The sequence below is a fragment of the Eucalyptus grandis genome, chromosome 3, assembly GCF_016545825.1.
Source record: "Eucalyptus grandis isolate ANBG69807.140 chromosome 3, ASM1654582v1, whole genome shotgun sequence".
Lineage (NCBI taxonomy): Eukaryota > Viridiplantae > Streptophyta > Magnoliopsida > Myrtales > Myrtaceae > Eucalyptus > Eucalyptus grandis.
In genome coordinates this window covers 65,092,504-65,109,971 of record NC_052614.1, presented here as the reverse complement: position 1 = coordinate 65,109,971, position 17,468 = coordinate 65,092,504, and the positions used below count along the sequence as shown (strand labels likewise).

The 17,468-nt window shown below is 40.7% G+C and overlaps 2 protein-coding genes across 2 annotated transcripts; both read left to right on the top strand.

The window, feature by feature from the left end:
- The first annotated feature begins 6,659 nt into the window (after positions 1–6,659).
- LOC104440339 (proline-rich receptor-like protein kinase PERK1) lies at positions 6,660–10,985 on the top strand. The gene is given in 10 exon segments (XM_039310033.1): positions 6,660–7,128; positions 7,130–7,423; positions 7,425–7,609; positions 8,195–8,764; positions 8,952–9,038; positions 9,150–9,220; positions 9,341–9,417; positions 9,671–9,818; positions 9,970–10,131; positions 10,304–10,985. Coding segments are annotated over 10 exon segments (1,989 nt in total). The 5' UTR covers positions 6,660–7,048; the 3' UTR covers positions 10,619–10,985.
- Positions 10,986–13,405: 2,420 nt separating this feature from the next.
- Positions 13,406–17,330, top strand: LOC104438272 (ras-related protein Rab7). Its single transcript, XM_010051373.3, has 7 exons — positions 13,406–13,735; positions 14,348–14,374; positions 14,479–14,578; positions 15,732–15,878; positions 15,955–16,035; positions 16,331–16,476; positions 16,962–17,330. The coding sequence occupies exons 1-7, from the start codon at positions 13,683–13,685 to the stop codon at positions 17,026–17,028; spliced, it is 621 nt and encodes a 206-aa protein (XP_010049675.1). The 5' UTR covers positions 13,406–13,682; the 3' UTR covers positions 17,029–17,330.
- Positions 17,331–17,468: the final 138 nt, after the last annotated feature.

Genomic DNA, 17,468 nt, shown 5'->3' with positions numbered 1-17,468 from the left:
ACTTCTTGAGCTGCACATAGTATTAGTAAGTTATTTGTTTGTTCAAATTCAACATTTGATCGTGAGTAACATATGCTCACATTGCATTCTTTTAGAACCCCTTACAATCAATTGAAGTGCTCCATGTTCCCTACAATTTGCTTTGTTAATGGTGAAAAAAATCATTTCGCCCTAAATTTTAATTAATTAATTTCGGCCTTGCAAAATTGACCAATAAACCATTCCAAGGAGGAGAAATTTGACTTCTAAAGAAGTTACCTGCCTTCATTTGATTGCCGAATGTGCCCTACACTAAGACTTAGGTATGTCGTTGAAGCAGTCCTCACAAGATGCTTGGAAATAGAATAGAGGGCATTCTTGTTTTTTAATAATTACTGTAGTAGAAGTACAGGGAAAATATATGTCATTTAAGAATTTCAATAGCTTTTTTTTTTTTCTTTGCTTTGAAAAGGATAAATAGGTTTTCGCTTTTTCTCCTTTTCTTGGTTCTTATGATCAAAAGCCTTCCTCCTTGCAAAAGCACGTATGTAAATGTCTTGTTCGACTGCTTCATTAATTTGTCGATCGCAAATCTTAGCTTCTTGTAATTGAGATAAAATATGATTGTACAATATTTCCTACGACCAATAAATTCATAATATGTCTAGAACTTAGTTACTTAAAAATTCCTTTTCATAACAAGGTAAACGCAATTTGATACGTAGCATACAAATAAAAATAAAGATTACGTCCAACAACCGAAACTTCAGTGGTTGGATAACACGAATAGTCGTGAGTGAGGGCAAGACTAGAATATAAAAATATTATTGGGGCAATATTGGAAGAAAAAAAGTTCATTAACCTTGAAGTTGTCTTCCAAAAATGTTGAATATTAGGGTCTACTCGTTTTGTGAAAAATAATTTATGGGAAAATATTTTTGGATTTTGTGTTCGTTTCATGGAAAATGAACTAGGTGTGGAAAATCGTTTTCCACAAAAGAAAAAAAAAGTCTTATAAAAGAAGAGAAAATATTTTCACTTTTTAAATTGGGGAAAACATTTTCCTTACTCACTCTCTCCTCTCATAACCTATTAGCCCCATTCTTTCTTGTTTTCTTTTTTAATAATTTGAATTTTAAATTCTTTTTCTTTTTTCTTTTTTTTTCCACCTTCTTCTTGGCTGGTCATCGACATAGCCACGATTGGACCGGCCACAAGCGAGCTTGAGGCTTGCGGCGGTGTTGCCTCACGGGTCTTGTGTGGCTCACCAATCTCTAGCGAGTGGTAAGCTTAGGGCTCGTTGAGGCAAGCTCGAGCTTGTTGCTCACTGATTAGCGAACCAACGGCGAATGCGAGCCTCGGCCTCGAGCTTGAGGTCCTCGCACTTGCACTCAAACCCTAGCACTCGTCGATCTCTAGCAAGCGTGAGCCTTTAGCAAGGCCAAGGCCGGCGAGCTCGGGCTTGCCGATCGCTCGTCGCTCGCCGGATCGGCGAGCTAGCAAAAGTTGGCCTTTCGGCCGATCGCTGGCCGTCACGTGGCCAACGAATAGCCAAAGAGAATAAGAAGATAAAAAAAATAAAATAAAAAATAATTAAAAAATCGATTTAAAAAAGAAAATCGATTTTTAAAATATATTTAAAATTGGATTTAAAAAAATAAAATTATTCAAAAAAATAAGTAAAGGAAAATATTTTCCTTACCAAACAACAAAAGATATTTTCCACTTTATTTTTAGGTTTCAAACGAACACAAGAAAATAATGACATTTTTCTGGAAAATGACTTTTGAAAAATATTTTCCAAAAACGCTGCATTTTGGAGTTGTAGTTTTTGGTTGGGACTTGTCTTAAGCTTTTAGCTTTGCAAATATTGACATTTTCCCAAAGTGATACAAAAGCAATTAACCAATTGTCCTAATTTTTTTGTCAAAGGACTTTAGAAAGCCCAAAATTTATAGGAAAAGACAAACCAAACAAACCCCTTGGTGGATTCACATGTAGTTTCTCATACTAAGACTCATACTAATAGAAGGTTATTAGTATTGCGCGTGAACAATAAGTATAAGCAGAACAAAGTAGAGAGACTATGATAGGACGGGCAGCGGTCTCTAGCATGCTCAATTCGAAATCGCAAGTGAGGAGTGTTCTGCTACCAAAATCAGTTGGACGACAAGACGTGTATTCATAAGCAATATGCAAGCTTAGGGCTCTCTATGGTGAAATCACTCCCCAAAGTCCTCAAATGAATCGAAGGAGTACATACAACGAGAGAGTTACGACGGGAGACGAACATGGTTATAGCGAGCGAACATGGCATAACGAGCCTCGTTCCAATACTATCTAAGCCATAACTCTCCATGACATCCTAACAAGACATGTCTTGGACTAATTACTACGTGGCTAAAGCCAGTTATATGGGCCTTGTTTTTTGTCCTTTTTTCTAGCCCCTAGTATCGCAATAAACCGCCCAAATTTGAGCTTTAAATCGCAAAAAAGTAAAATTGGGCTTGAGCCCATCTGCTGGTCAGAACGAACTGCTCTTTTTGCTCAAAAGCCCATGTGTCTTGATTACCCAAATCGGTATATGTGACTGGCGAAGAACGGACCGGGGCTTTCGCTCGTGGAAATCGAGTCATCTCATTGGAAGACAACACAGGTATGTTTGGATTTCGTAAAGCAATTTGGGTAGCTGCTTTGAGTTTTGGGATTTGAAATGGCAAGATATTAGCTCAAAGAGCAATGGGGGTAATTAACTACTTCTTAATCTGTGAAACGGTAGCTTGAAATTAAGCTACCAATCGGCAGGCTTTGAGTACATATTCATAAGATTATAAATTCAAAAGGCGAAGGAGAGGATGGCACTAAGCGATCCCGATGCATTCTCTTTTTCATGAATGATATACGAAGGAGCGGATCGGTCCAACATCGGAAATAAGAGTTGTAAATGTCCGCGAGATGGATTAAAAGTATATGGTTACTGGTTAGTGACACTAATTCATAATTCAAAAACAAGTATTGACGTATGTGCGATTGGCTTTGTCCACGGTTCACCAAGCACCTGAAAAGGCGAAACACCTAGGCGACAAAAACCTTAATCTTGAAAGTGATTTTGGAAAAGAGTTTAGGGGGATGGCTTATGGTATCCATCAATGCATGTTAACAGAACGGTCAAAGGATAACTTCAAAAATATTGAATTGCTAATGTCATTTTGATAAAATATATCAAAATTAATTTCACCTTTTGCTTTTGGCGTTTTCCGGGGGCCTCTTCTCTTTGCTAATACGCTGAAACATATCGCTGGATTGAACTAATCTAGAATCGATTTTTTTCCTTTTTTAAATATTATTATTCTTTTGCCTTTTAAAAAAAAATATTCAGCCAAAACAGCGAATGTCATGCCTCTAATTACGAGAGAGAATATAAGAATAGCAATGGCCATGTGCAAGCTTCCCGCGGTCCCCACCTCAGCCAAAGTCAGACCAGCCTGCAGCTTTTCCACACGTTTGAATAATGCTTTCCCCGTTTTTTCTTTTCTCATTTTCTCATTTCTATTTATTCTCTCTCTATTTTTTTAACGTTAATATATATATTTTGCCAACATGGGCAATACTGTCTTTATAGTTATTATAATTTCCATGCGGCGACATGCAAAAATAATGCAGACGTTTTCTGGTTACCAAAAAAAAAAATCCCCCTTTTCCTATTAACTGAGAAAAAAGTTGTTTTCCACTGAAATTTAGATAATTAATATCGGCCAGCCGGTTGACCAAGGAGGGAAGTTTGACTTCAAAAAGAATGTGCCTGCACTGGTTACGGTTGAAGCAGTCTTCTCAGGATGCTGGGAAATAGACCAGAGGGCATTCTTGTCTTTTGATAATTTACTATGGCAGAACTGCCCGGAAAATAAATAAATTGGAGAATTTCGATAGCTTTTTCTTTTATTTAAGAAAAAAGGGTTTATTTTGTCTCCTGCTGTTTTTTCTTTTGATCAAAGCCTTCTTCCTTGCAAAGCACATCTGGAATTGTCATGTTTAACTGCTTCGTAAGAGGGAAATAAAAAGTAGGTTGAGGTTAACTTTTGTCGACTATTAATTTACAACATAAGAGGTTCTAAACATCTTGTAATTGGAATAAGACATGATAGCACAATATTTTTAGGAAGATGCCAATTGAATTTTGTAATACTTTTGAAACGTTGCTATCTAAAAAGGCTCTATTGCATCCCAACATATACACATTTTGATACGTAACATGCTGATAGAATGAAGATTACAATTGTGTTTTAACAAAAAGTGAATGTTTTGGTTTGAAAAAGTAGATACATTTCTTTTAAATATTTTTAGATGGTCAACATGCCACGCAAATTAAAACAATATTCCAAATTGTAAATTTCATGCAAAGTAGTGTGTTTTGATATCTACACAAAGGATTACGCGCTAAACAATGGAGTTGACTCGAAACAGGTTATTAACTAATACTTAAATATCTCTAAAAAAATATCTTAGGTAACCAAATACCCAATCATATCTATAAAGACGGCATCTTTCTCAAACTAATACTTAATTATCTTAAAATATTTCAATTAGACCCTTGTTCACACGCAAGAGAACTAAAGTAAGATTATCTCTCCTAACGAATTCGGTGCTTGCATGACACCGTCAAAAAAATTTCTTGGTAAAAAAAAATTAACACATCTAATTTGGATAATATTAATATACTTTGCATGTTATTTAGTTTTCTAATAAAATAATAAGCAAGTTGGAGGACTTTGCCATAATTTAGGGGAGGAAAGCGGCCGCATCTTTTGTGGACATATTGTCACTCGTTTGTTTCCAGCTGTTTTTGCCTTTTACTTGGAGTAACCGCTATCGTCAACATTGAATAAGATTGGAGGAAAGAAAAAAATTAAAAAAATCAGAGAACCACCTAATCTGACCTGCTGCTGCATCAGAACCCGAATTAATTAGAGATTTAGGGTACCTGCTGATCTTTACTTAATTTGCAGGCTATAGAATTCAGGTCCCCGAGGTACTTCCGTTTCCTGATTTTGGATTGTAATTGCTTGTAATTAGGTGTGATCTGATCCGGAATCTACATTTTACCCCACGAGAGCGTAGTAATTAGGGTTGATCATGGAACCGGACTACTTTTTATTGCTCTATCATATGCGCTATGTTGCAAAGTTATCAAATGCGACGCCATGATGGCTTGCTTTTGGGTTGGAATGCTCGACATCCATGTTCTCAGCAAAAGTTACCAATCAAGAGACTTGCCGGGTTTGATTATGAACAGGCTCTACCCCTTCGGAACCGATACAAGGCCGGTCAATTCTGGGTTCTCCAAATTCCTCGTCGGAGAACCGAACCGGTCCCCGCCGGAGCCGGCACGGAGCACGCCCAAAATGTCCTGACGTGTTGGGAACGAGGTAAAATAAAAGACCGAGAAAGGAAGAAAATATCGCCAAATGGGTCGTGCTTTATTCTTGCGGATTTCCCGGAGGAATAGCTCTGATCGCACGGATCACATGCCGAAATCGGTTGGCGTGATTGAAGATCGAAAGAGAGAGAGAGAGAGACTGGAATCTCTCCAATTTCGGGCAAGAAAAATTAGCCCAAAAGCCCCCCACCAACCGAAAGGCGTGTCGAGTTGGGAAGAAAGCGATTGCCGAATTGCAGCACCGAACCGAAGTCGCCCGTCGTCCATTTCACTCTTCTCTTAATTTCCCAGGGCCATTTCGGGTATTATCGATAATTAGGAGGGTGGCGCAGTGAATATGGAAAGGATCTCCGGTCAATTCCTCCAGCCAACTAATTAAGGAAGCATTGCCAGCTTTTCCATTTGGGAACGAAATGTCAAATCTCCTCAAATCTATCCGCCATTCTCCCTTTTTTTTTTTTTTTTTTTTGGGTACTTTCATAATCGGACTCCGCACGACGAAGCACAATTTCTGTCCCCCTCGCAAAAAAAAAAAAATCTCAAATCGGTATCTTTATTGCACGTCCGCATCGAATTGAATGCCTCTTTGGTAGAGAAAGAAATTTCCCGACCGGTGTAAAATTACAGAAATGGGTAGCTTTTTTATTTGGGAACGAAATTTCGGTTATCCCTCTCGCGATCTCTCCGCCATTCTCTACCTTTTTTGGGTACGTTCACAATCGGAGCCTTCCGAATGAGCAAGCACGATTTCCATCCCTTCGCAAGAAATATCTCAAAATCACTACCTTTACCACTCGCGTTTGCATCGAATTATTGAAGGTCTCTTTGGTAGGAAAAAAAGGAAAAATATCCCGACCGATGTGAAATTACGGAAATGGGTCGGAGGTGCGGATTCATCTGGTCGCCAGCTTCTAGCGTTGCGACATCGTCATACCTTAAATTTATTAATTTTTTTATGTTTTTTGGGGGAAGAACAAGCCGGCCCGGTTCACACACAAATCGAGGAGGAGGAGGAGGAGGAGGCGGAAGGGAAGGAGGCATCGAAAGGAAACAAATCAAAGGCCCAAAAAAAAGAAGAAAAGAAAAAGGAAATGAAATTAATTAATGAATTTGGGAGGAGCGCGTACGACGCGTAAATCGTGGGTAATTACGCGGGGGGGGTCGGCCCCCCGGTGGGGCCCCCCAACCACCACTTCAAATGTCCCCACTGGACATCACTCCTCATTCTCTCTCTCTCTCTCTTGTCGTCTTCTCCTTCCTCATCTCTCTGTTCTCGCATGGGGCGATGTATGTGAATGCAGCAAGAATCCATTCAAAAGCCACCACCACCACTGCCCTCCTCTCTCTCTCTCTCCACTTTCTCTCTCTAATTCCTCTCTCCAGAGTCTCTCTCTCTCTCTAGTTTCTCTCTCTGGGTCTTTGAAAAAGAGCAGGCTTTGATTGAACCGTGCGGGACGGAGACAGGGGAAGACAGAGAGGGACACAGAGAGAGAGAGATAAAGCGAAGGTTGGGGGAGCGAAGCAAGCGAAACCCACTTTGCGTTTTCCCTCAGAAAGCAGCTCCTCATCCCTCTCTTCTCTTTCTGGCCTTCCTTTCTCTTGTCGGCATTCCCATACCCATTCGGCCGAGCGATGTCGGCCCCGGCTCCGGCATCCCCTCCGCCCCCGCCGACCACCGCGCCCCCGCCAGCGACCCCCTCCGCCCCTCCCCCGCGACCCCGCGACCCCGCCGCCCGCCGCCCCGCCGCCGGCGACCCCCTCCCCGCCGCCCCCGGTGACCCCCTCCTCGCCGCCCCCGGCGACGCCCCCCCCGCCGCCGACCACGCCCTCCACCTCGCCCCCACCACCACTCCGTCTCCCCCGCCGGCCACTACCGGGTCCCCCCCCGCCCGGCGCCTCCGCGTCCCCCCCGCCCCCGCCGTCCTCCCCGGGCACGCCCTCCCCTCCGACTGCTAAGAGTCCTCCGCCGCCGACGACGACGACCAAGAGCCCGCCCCCGCCGTCCTCCCCCTGGCTCGCCCTCCCCTCCGTCCGGGTCCTCCATATCGACGGGGCTCGTGGTGGGGATCGCCATTGGTGGAGTGGCGTTGCTGGCGGTGCTGACCTTGCTGTTTATATGCTGCAAGAAGAAGAGGAGAAGAGACCGTGACGATGAGTATTATGTGCCCCCTCCACCTCCGCATGGTCCCAAAGGTGACATCTTTTTTCCTTTATCCGCCTTCTTTAAGGGGTGGAGGTGTTCAGACTCCTTTTTCCCTTAACGAAATTCGTTACTATGCGTTAGATATTGAGCATTTTAGTAATTTGGTGGCTGTGGATTGGACCCAGATCTGTGAAATTTCGCTTGAGAATGTCATTATTCTCAGTTCAGCTAGGATTTATTCACCAGAACTCAAGAGAGGTCACCCGATGTTTGACTTAGGCATTCGAATGCGGTATTCGATCAATGTGACTGCTTAGAATGCATATTCCTCGTCGAATGCTTGGTTGATTTTTATTGAGGTAGCCGACTGATCGACGGACGGAAAATGTTTGTCTTTACCATTAGGTTCGATCTCTATCTTCCTTGCATGTGATGTTTTTGTCTTGTATCGAAGAACAAAACCATCAAGTAGAAGAGGCCCCTGTGTGAATTTGATTGCCCCTGAGCGATGTCGTCGAAATATTAAGTAAGGATGTGGCGATGCGATCTGTTGGATGGCATTCAAGTCTAGCGTCGCATGAAGTGGGAGTTTTAGTGCATTGGCTGAATCTGTAGTTATTTTTGCCAATCACCAGTTGATCCTTATGGCGGCCCGCCGAGAAATTGGCAACAAAATGCTCCACCACCTGCTGACCATGTCGTCACCATGATGCCGAAGCCTACTCCTCCTCCAGCAGTCTTTTCACGCCCGCCTCATTCACCTGGTCGTGGTCCTAGTCCGACACCTCCGCCGCCTCCACCTCCGCTTATGAACAGCAGTGGAGGCTCTGGCTCCAACTATTCAGGGCCGGATCAGGCATATCCTCCTCCATCCCCTGGCATGTCTCTTGGTTTCTCCAAAAGCACGTTTACTTATGAGGAACTAGCTATGGCGACTAATGGCTTCTCAGATGCAAATCTACTCGGACAAGGTGGTTTTGGGTATGTGCACCGCGGGGTCCTTCCCAACGGGAAAGAAGTAGCGGTGAAGCAACTGAAGGCTGGAAGTGGACAGGGAGAGCGTGAGTTTCAGGCTGAAGTTGAAATAATCAGCCGAGTTCATCACAAGCATCTCGTGTCTTTGGTTGGATACTGCATGGTCGGAGCCCAGCGCATGCTTGTGTATGAGTTTGTGCCTAACAACACCTTGGAGTTCCACTTACATGGTGAGTTTGGATTTTTAATCCAATTTATGTTGTGAGCATATGTCGCACCCTCTTTCTTTATTGTTTCTTTCGGTATTTGAGTTAGCATTTGGGGTTTATGTGAAAAAAGAAGGGGAAAATTTAACTAGAGAACTTGGTGCTTTGTTCTTTTAATGGAAAGGATTCTGATGGACAATGGTTGTTGCAGGAAAGGGACGGCCGACCATGGATTGGCCAACTAGACTGAGAATTGCTTTGGGGTCTGCCAAAGGACTGGCATATATTCATGAGGATTGTAAGTTTTAGATAAACTTTTGCCTTTTTATCCTCATTGAATCAATAGTTGTTTAAAACTGTGAATGCTAGGGATTTACTCTTATATACATGTGAAAAATTTGTTGTGCAGGTCATCCTAAGATCATACATCGTGATATCAAGGCAGCCAACATACTTCTGGATTTCAAGTTTGAGGCAAAGGTAAAAACAAACTTATTCGATAAATTTAGAGTTGGCGTTGATAGTTCTGTACACAATTGATTAAATTTCAGAGCAAGTAGATTGAACCCTTTTGGATTTTGAATGCTTTTTTGCTCTCAGGTTGCAGATTTTGGACTTGCAAAATTTACTTCTGAAACAAATACTCATGTGTCTACTAGGGTGATGGGCACTTTTGGGTAAGATTTGCGCTGTTCATATTTTGATTCAAAGGATTGGGATATGAGCTAATTGCTTGGTCTGTCTTAGATGTCTCAGCATGTTTGTAAAATGACCAATTGCTTGGTAATTCATCTTTTGCTTCATTGAAGCACAGTTTTCTAGTTACTTCTATAGCTTGTCTCTAGTTGAAATATGTTAATGGCTTGCAATGCATTAAAGTGTGCGTATATTTATCATCTTTGTCACTGCTCACATGCTTCTTACTTGTAGGTATCTTGCTCCGGAATACGCCTCGAGTGGGAAACTAACAGAAAAATCAGACGTTTTCTCCTATGGGGTCATGCTCCTAGAATTGATTACTGGTCGCAAACCCGTGGACCAGACACATACTTTTATGGATGATAGTCTGGTTGATTGGGTAAGTCATGCAATTCTCATGTTCACAACCATATCCCACGCTACCTACAAAACCCTCACTTTTTTCCGGGGTCTCGGATCGTATTCGAAATCTTATGTTTTTAGTCATCGACATTGCAAGATTGAAATAGAATCATTGTTACGATTTACAGGCAAGGCCTCAGCTCACACGAGCTCTGGAAGATGGAAACTTCGACTCTCTTGTTGATCCTAGTCTGCAGAACAATTATAACCACAATGAGATGGCTCGAATGGTGGCCTGCGCTGCTGCTTGTGTGCGTCATTCAGCACGGCGTCGACCAAGAATGAGTCAGGTAATATTTCAGTACCCGGAGCCTAATCTTTCTTTCATAGATTCCAGTTGCTACATTCATGGCTAATGACAATTCTTTTTGTCATGGACTCATATCAAGCTCATATAAGATCTGTAATGGTATATTGAAATAGGAATTCTGACAATCAATCGGCTTGTGAAAAATTGAGCAGATTGTTCGAGCCCTCGAAGGGGATGTATCTCTCTCTGACCTTAATGAAGGAATCAGACCAGGGCACAGTGGCCTCTATAGTTCCTACGGGAGCTCAGACTACGACACCAGCCAATACAACGAAGACCTCAAAAAGTTCAGGAAGATGGCATTAGCTAGCCAAGAATATGGCAGCAGTGAGTACAGCGAACCTACTAGCGAATATGGCGTGTACCCTTCTGGCTCGAGCAGCGAGAATCCTAGCCGCCAAACAACCAGAGAAATGGAGATGGGAAGGATGAAGAAAGACAGTCGAGGTTTCAGGGGAGGCCCTTGAGCTCATGTTTCGCAGCCTTGTATAGTTTCTACCACTCAATTTTTTTAATGCTCCACCCGGGATTGCAAGACAGGCATGTGATTTTCAAGTATTGACATAGTTTTTTCCCGTCTTCTCAATTTGAATTTGACAGCTTTTACAATGTAACTAGCAATCGAGAATATAAAAGAATGACAGATTGGCTGGCTGATTCTTTGATTTTTCCGTGTAAGTAATCGATGATTCCTTTTGGGTCGAAGTGTTATCGTTTTGTATTATTTTATGCTAGAGTGAAACAGAAGTTGCTTGCATTGTTTTTGAAGTTTTTAAGAATCTGGTCTTGTGAGGGGATTTAAATAAATGTACACCAAGCTGTCAGAATTTTTTTCCTTGGGGTTGTCTTCTGAGTGGGAATGATGGTGCCATAGCTGTCATTGATCGATAACCAAAGTTGTTTCTTTGCTTTCTCTGTCTTGTGCCAACAGAAAAAGAAACTTATGTAGAATTGGTTGTTGGGGTAGATGGGCAGGTGCTATTTGGAGTTGACAAGCTTTCACCATTATGAAAGACTTGCCACCATATCTGTTGTAATTGGTTTTATATCCATGTTGCCCTTTTTGCTTGTGGTTGGTTGAAGTGATTCATGGTGATGAAGCACTAAAATGAGTTGTGGTTTGGTAGCATCGGGTTTGGAAATTTTCAGCATTTTCGATTAACGCGTCGTGATGGTGATGGCTTCTGTTGCTTCCTGGAGTGATGGCTTCTGTTGCTTCCTGGACTTCGATGTTGATATAATTGTTTGTTGATATAATTGTTCCTTCGTTTGTGATTAGGACTGTATTCGGAGGTTCCTTTCAAATCAAGAGTGAACATCAGGAGCTGAACAAAATTTTTCCTTTTGGAATTGAGTTTTTTAACGGGCAAGTGACCCACAAACCCAAATATGCCATAGAGAAAAAGCAAGCACCCTATCCGTTAGGGTCAAAAGGGTGGTTCTGTGCAAGATGATTTGGAATCATTTGAAGGGTACAAAATGGTAGGCTTCATTGGCTGGAGGAGAAGATGGCCAGCTCACTATTCTTTTTATAATGTCCATGCACATGGCTCAAGAGAAAAACAAATCTATGATAATGATTTGTAGATTGGCATTTGGTGGCTTGTTAGACCTCACTACCTTTTGTCCAAAATCTTGGGCCAGGTCTTCTTTGATTTACAAGGAAAGAGACAAATGAAGGACACGAAGAAAACCTTAAAATAAGGAAAAAGAAGAAAATATAGCCGTTGGCCTAAGAAAAGTTCACATCTTGTGTTTCTTGTTTTAGAGGAGGTGAAATTACGCTCCTATCCTCTTGATAAATTGAGCAGTTATCGGTGGGTATGAAACGGGTGTGAAGGCATTATGATATTCATGACTCCAAGGAAAGATCAAATTTAGACAATGCAGCAATGACAGTGACTTATATATGCAGAGCCCTCTCTAGAATAGCGACTTTGCTAAGGAGATTTATGATGTTGTCTCTTCTTTCCTTCCGAAAAATGCGGCATTTTTCAACGCGTGATGTATAAGTCAAAAGTGATGCAGGTAATAAAGTAATCAATTATACATATAATAATAAAGTCGTTAATTAACACTTTTAGAAGGAAGAAAACATCGACTTTTGTAACGACTCTGTTACTTTGCACAGAGACGTGAGGAAGTTTGGCCCGTAAAAAACTAGAGTTTTAGGATTCGAATTTTATGTTGATCGAGATGCATGTTAAACGGCCAATATAGTTCATTGATTATACTAAGTTAGCCATTGAATCGATAGTATTAGGGGGAAAATACAATTCACATATCTCATGTTTTACCAATGAGCTATTATGTATCTTTACATTTGATAATACCAATAACGTATTCGAGTTTAAACTTCAGAGATCCATTTGCTTCTTCACACCATTTATCCTTATATTTCTAATTTATGAAAACATCATTTTCTTTCTAAAAAAATGTCCATCTCCAAAACCCTAAAGTCAATTGAAGCCTAAATCACCTAAACGCTAAACAAGATGCTAAAACGAGGTTGCAAGGAGGAGCCTTTCGATCTTTTCAATGTAGGATTTCACTTAGAGGTAACATAAAGTTGCGTAAGAGATTAAAGGGTCATATGTTTTTAAATGTTTTGTTCATTTTTGGCGGTTTTTTTTTTTTTTGAACCCTAAGGTCCTTGCCATTGCTATTGTTTTTTTTTTTTGAACCCTAAGGTCCTTGCCATTGCTATTGTTTTCTTGCTGCTGACCTATATTTTTATGGATTAGACTAGTAGTTGCCTGATGCTAAAATAAGATTGCAAGGAGGAGCCTTTCAATCTTTTCAATGTAGGATTTCACTTAGAGATAACATAAAGTTGCGTAAGAGATTAAAGGGGGTCATATGTTTTTAAATGTTTTGTTCATTTTTGGCGTTTTTTTTTTTTTTTTGAACCCTGAGGTCCTTGCCATTGCCATTGTTTTCTCGCTGCTGACCTGTACATGGACCAGACCGGTAGTTGCCTGATACTAAAACGAGGTTGCAAGGAGGAGCCTTTCGATCTTTTCAATGTAGGATTTCACTTAGAGGTAACATAAAGTTGCATAAGAGATTAAAGGGTCGTATATTTTTAAATATTTTGTTCAATTTTAGTTTTTTTTTTTTTTGAACCCTGAGGCCCTTTGCCATTGTTTTCTCGCTGTTGGCCTGTACATGGACAGACCGGTAGTTGCCTGATGCCCAATCATTTCTTTCTGGTCTTTGTGGTCGGTTTTTTTTCCTCATTGATAATGAAAATTCGTAATGTTGTCCCCATTGAGAAAACATTTGAGTACAGCTCCGGAAAACAGCGAATCTCTGAGCTGCACATTCTATCCTATTTTTCGATTCCTTAAATAAAAAATAGAACTTTGTCCAACGACAATCAGATTTCTGGAAAAGCTTCTGTACATGCGCAATCCCAAAGGAAGCCCTCTGAACATCCGTTGATCCCTGGCCGAAAAAAGAGGCAGCACCCATTGATCACCAGGGAGAAAGAGAGAGAGGGTTGCTTACGGATTCTCCGAATTCGCAAGAATGGCTTCTCGGAGACGCATGCTTCTCAAGGTCATAATCCTTGGTGACAGCGGGTATGTTGGTGATCAACCCCCTTATTCTTTGTTTCTTCTTTTGTTGTTGGTGTTTATGTGTTTTCTGTTTGAAACCCGAGAAAATTGGAGGTTTAATGATATGATAATCTGAAGGTTGAGGGGATGTGAAATCCTGTTCATGTAGCTCTGATTCTTGAGAAGGAAGATCGGGAAAAGGGAAATTAGAAAGTTTTGAACTTGTCGGGCTCAACTTGTTTGTACTAAATATTTTGCTGGAATTTTGAGGTTAATGAGAATTCGTGTCTAATTCTGTTCTCTTGACAAGGTTAAATTCCCGTCTAAAAGATTTGTTGCGAATGGAACCTCATTTGAAGCTATTGTTATTGTTCTAGATGAATATGATGTTGCAGGGCGTTTGAGTGGCGAGATGATTAGATGGGCAAATGCCAAATCAGAATAGAATTGGATTTTACGCTGCTAGGTTTTGTGATACTTCACTTGCAACCTTGGCAACTATTGAATCTTAAAATTGTTGCACTCATTGCAAGCGATGAGAGCTTGTTCTGTGTTTCTTGTTGCATTGTTACATGCAAATCCATCGTTCTTAATTTGTTTTACTTCTTTAAATTTTGGTCTGTTTTGGTTTTGCAGGGTTGGAAAGACATCTTTGATGAATCAGTATCCTCGAATTTTGATTGGTTCAGTTTGTTATTTCAATCTCAGCTTGTACTTACATGTGTTTTTTTGAAATCCTTTTTGTTACCCTTTCACTCCACTTCTAGATATGTGAACCGAAAGTTCAGTAATCAGTACAAAGCAACCATCGGGGCAGATTTCCTTACCAAGGAAGTCCAGTTTGAGGATAGACTTTTCACATTGCAGGTGAGCCATGACGTGGAGTATCAAATTAGGAATTTCTCTCTCTTTGCATCTAGATGTTGACATATAGTTTCATAGTTTGACCAGGGCTTGTAGTTTCTTATTTGACCGATGGTTACTTGCAAATATAGTATCAAATTATGGATTTCTTTCTCTTTGTATCTATATGTTGACATGTAGTTTCATAGTTTCACTGGGGCTTGTAGTTTCTTATTTGACAGATACGTACTTGCAAATTTGTGTCATTCATCATGCACTGTAATATATGTATTCTTTAACTTGTAGCAACTGTATATCTGAGTTTCAATGTCTTCTACACTCGCCAGACAGACAAAGACATAATTGTATTTTCTTTGATTTTGATATTGGCTAGACCATGTGTAAGTCTGTCGAATGATTCCTTGGTGTTGAAAATTTACTTTTTCCTGCTTTAGTTTCCTAGGACGTGTCTTGAAAATAAGCTAAACCTAAGCTGTGTAAGCCATTCAGCCAGGTGAATTGTTAGGATGATATTTGTTTGCCCTGACCGGCATTCTCTTGGGAGAACTTGATGTCTAGAATCATGAATTATAACTAGTCCTGCGGTTGGGCTTATATTTGCCAGTCTGGCCATCGAGTAGATAGATGCCCATTATCAATGGAAACAATCATCTGCTTTTGGGAAATATCATGTTTTTAGAGTGTGTGGTTGCAAGCCTGCCATTTGTTTCTGTGTTGGAATTCTGAGAGTTGTGGAATTTGGATAAGTATAATAATCAAGAACTTGGAAAAGCTTTGTCTATTTTCTTTCTGTGATTGTTGTATCCTCATTCCTCTCTCGATTGTTTAAAGCTGGTTTGATGAAAGTTGGAGGACTGGGGAGGGCTCTCAGGACTCTAAAACCTTTTTGTTGATAGTTGGAGTAGTCATGGAGTAGTCAGGACTAGGGAGAGTGTCCAACTTTTAATTCTCTGATTGCCATGTCCTATCTATAGTGTTTGTACCTTGTCAGATGACCTTTGCAAGCTCCGCAGATAGGCAACATATAGTGGATATGAAAAATCGTTTTAAGGAAGCCACATTCTTTAGTGAAATTCATTACATAGAAAGTTTGGCAAGATAACAACTCGTATAGCGGGACATTTCTTTGTGATACTCATGGTGTTAATACATTCAGATATGGGATACAGCGGGGCAGGAACGGTTCCAAAGTCTCGGTGTTGCCTTTTACCGTGGAGCTGACTGTTGTGTTCTTGTATATGATGTGAACGTGATGAAATCGTTCGACAACCTTAACCACTGGAGAGAGGAGTTTCTCATTCAGGTACCTATCAAACACATCCACATCTGTGTGTTTGCAGTACAAGATATGATAATATAACTTCTGTTGGTGTTTCCAGGCCAGCCCTTCTGACCCTGAGAACTTCCCATTTGTTGTGTTGGGAAACAAGATTGACATTGATGGTGGCAACAGTCGAGTGGTGAGATGTCTATTCATTAATCCAACAGTCTATGGATGTAATTTGATATGACAGAAAAATGCAATTAGGTCTTAGGAAATGTGACTTGCAGATTATTTACATTTTTGCTGGGGTGACTAATGAACAAATTATGAGATTTAATTTGTCATTTGTATTCACATCCTCGTGCATGTTCATTTTTTTTTTTTTGGGGGGGCAAGATAAAGTCTCACGCGTACCTTCCCGCCTCTTTCATGTGGTAGCTTTACTTGTTTTGAACTAGCGCTTACCATGAATCAATCTTTCCACCAACCAGGTATCTGAGAAGAAAGCGAAAGCATGGTGTGCCTCAAAGGGAAACATTTCTTACTTCGAAACTTCTGCAAAAGAAGGTTTTAATGTCGAAGCAGCTTTCCAATGTATAGCCAAGAATGCCCTTAAGAATGAGCCTGAAGAAGAACTGTGAGTACATTGCTAAAATGTCCCCATGTCTCTTTTTTTCCGCATTTAGTTTCTTGTAAATGAACCAATTTACTTAAATGACACCCTAGACTATTAAAATCCAGCGAATGCTGCATGTCAAATCAGCTATCATGCTTTCTGGTCTCTCTTTTCATGAGGTTGATCTCCAGAATCAGATTGCTGCTGAACGAGTAGTTTCTCACCATTGTTACTTTTAGAATCAGCTTGGTTTTGATTTATTTTTTTTTATTTTTATTTAATGTTTTGATTAGCCAGTGCCTTTTCGTTATGAATTTGATGGCGAACATATGAAATCAGCTAGAGCATTAGAATATGTTTGCAAATTAATAATGCGTGATTAAATTACTGGAGACGTGATGTGCTGTTCTATGGCGTAATTCCATACATCCATTGAAGTTCCATGACATACACAGCTACCTTCCCAAAATTATAATGCTTATTCCTGAATTCTCTTTTTGACGCAGCTACCTTCCCGATACTATTGATGTGGCTGGTGGACAGCAGCAGCGTTCTTCGGGCTGTGAATGTTGAAGAGTATATGACTTTAAATTTGCTGGTCCCTCGAGAAAAGACTTGCAAAAGACGGCCATCATTTTACTTCTGCCGACTGTGAATCGCCAGTGCACTACCGGTTGTTGAGAGTGCCATGTATATCATTAGCAATGTTCATCAGTTCAGCACAATATTTGTGGTTTCATCGTTTCAAAATCGTGCGTTGTGAAATTGGTTGTGTATAATCTCTAGAATCCAAAGGCTTACGGGTCATGCAATCCTTTCTAATTTGATTACTCAGATTACTCAGATGTCCAAGCTGTACACTAAATTTGCTCTCACTGGCGATCATTCCTTTTCCAATCTACCTTTCTCCTCCGGCATTATGCCCACTTAAAAACTCACATAAGCCTCGTTCAATTTTGTGATTTTGACCCTGCAAAATGTTGTAAGGTTTACATATGAGTTACAGGCCGAAG

Coding starts and splice junctions, on each gene's coding strand:
- LOC104438272 (XM_010051373.3), top strand. CDS start 13,683: ATGGCTTCTCGGAGACGCATGCTTCTCAAGGTCATAATCCTTGGTGAC. Junction 14,375..14,478: donor AAGACATCTTTGATGAATCA/GTATCCTCGAAT, acceptor CTCCACTTCTAG/ATATGTGAACCGAAAGTTCA. Junction 14,579..15,731: donor ATAGACTTTTCACATTGCAG/GTGAGCCATGAC, acceptor TAATACATTCAG/ATATGGGATACAGCGGGGCA.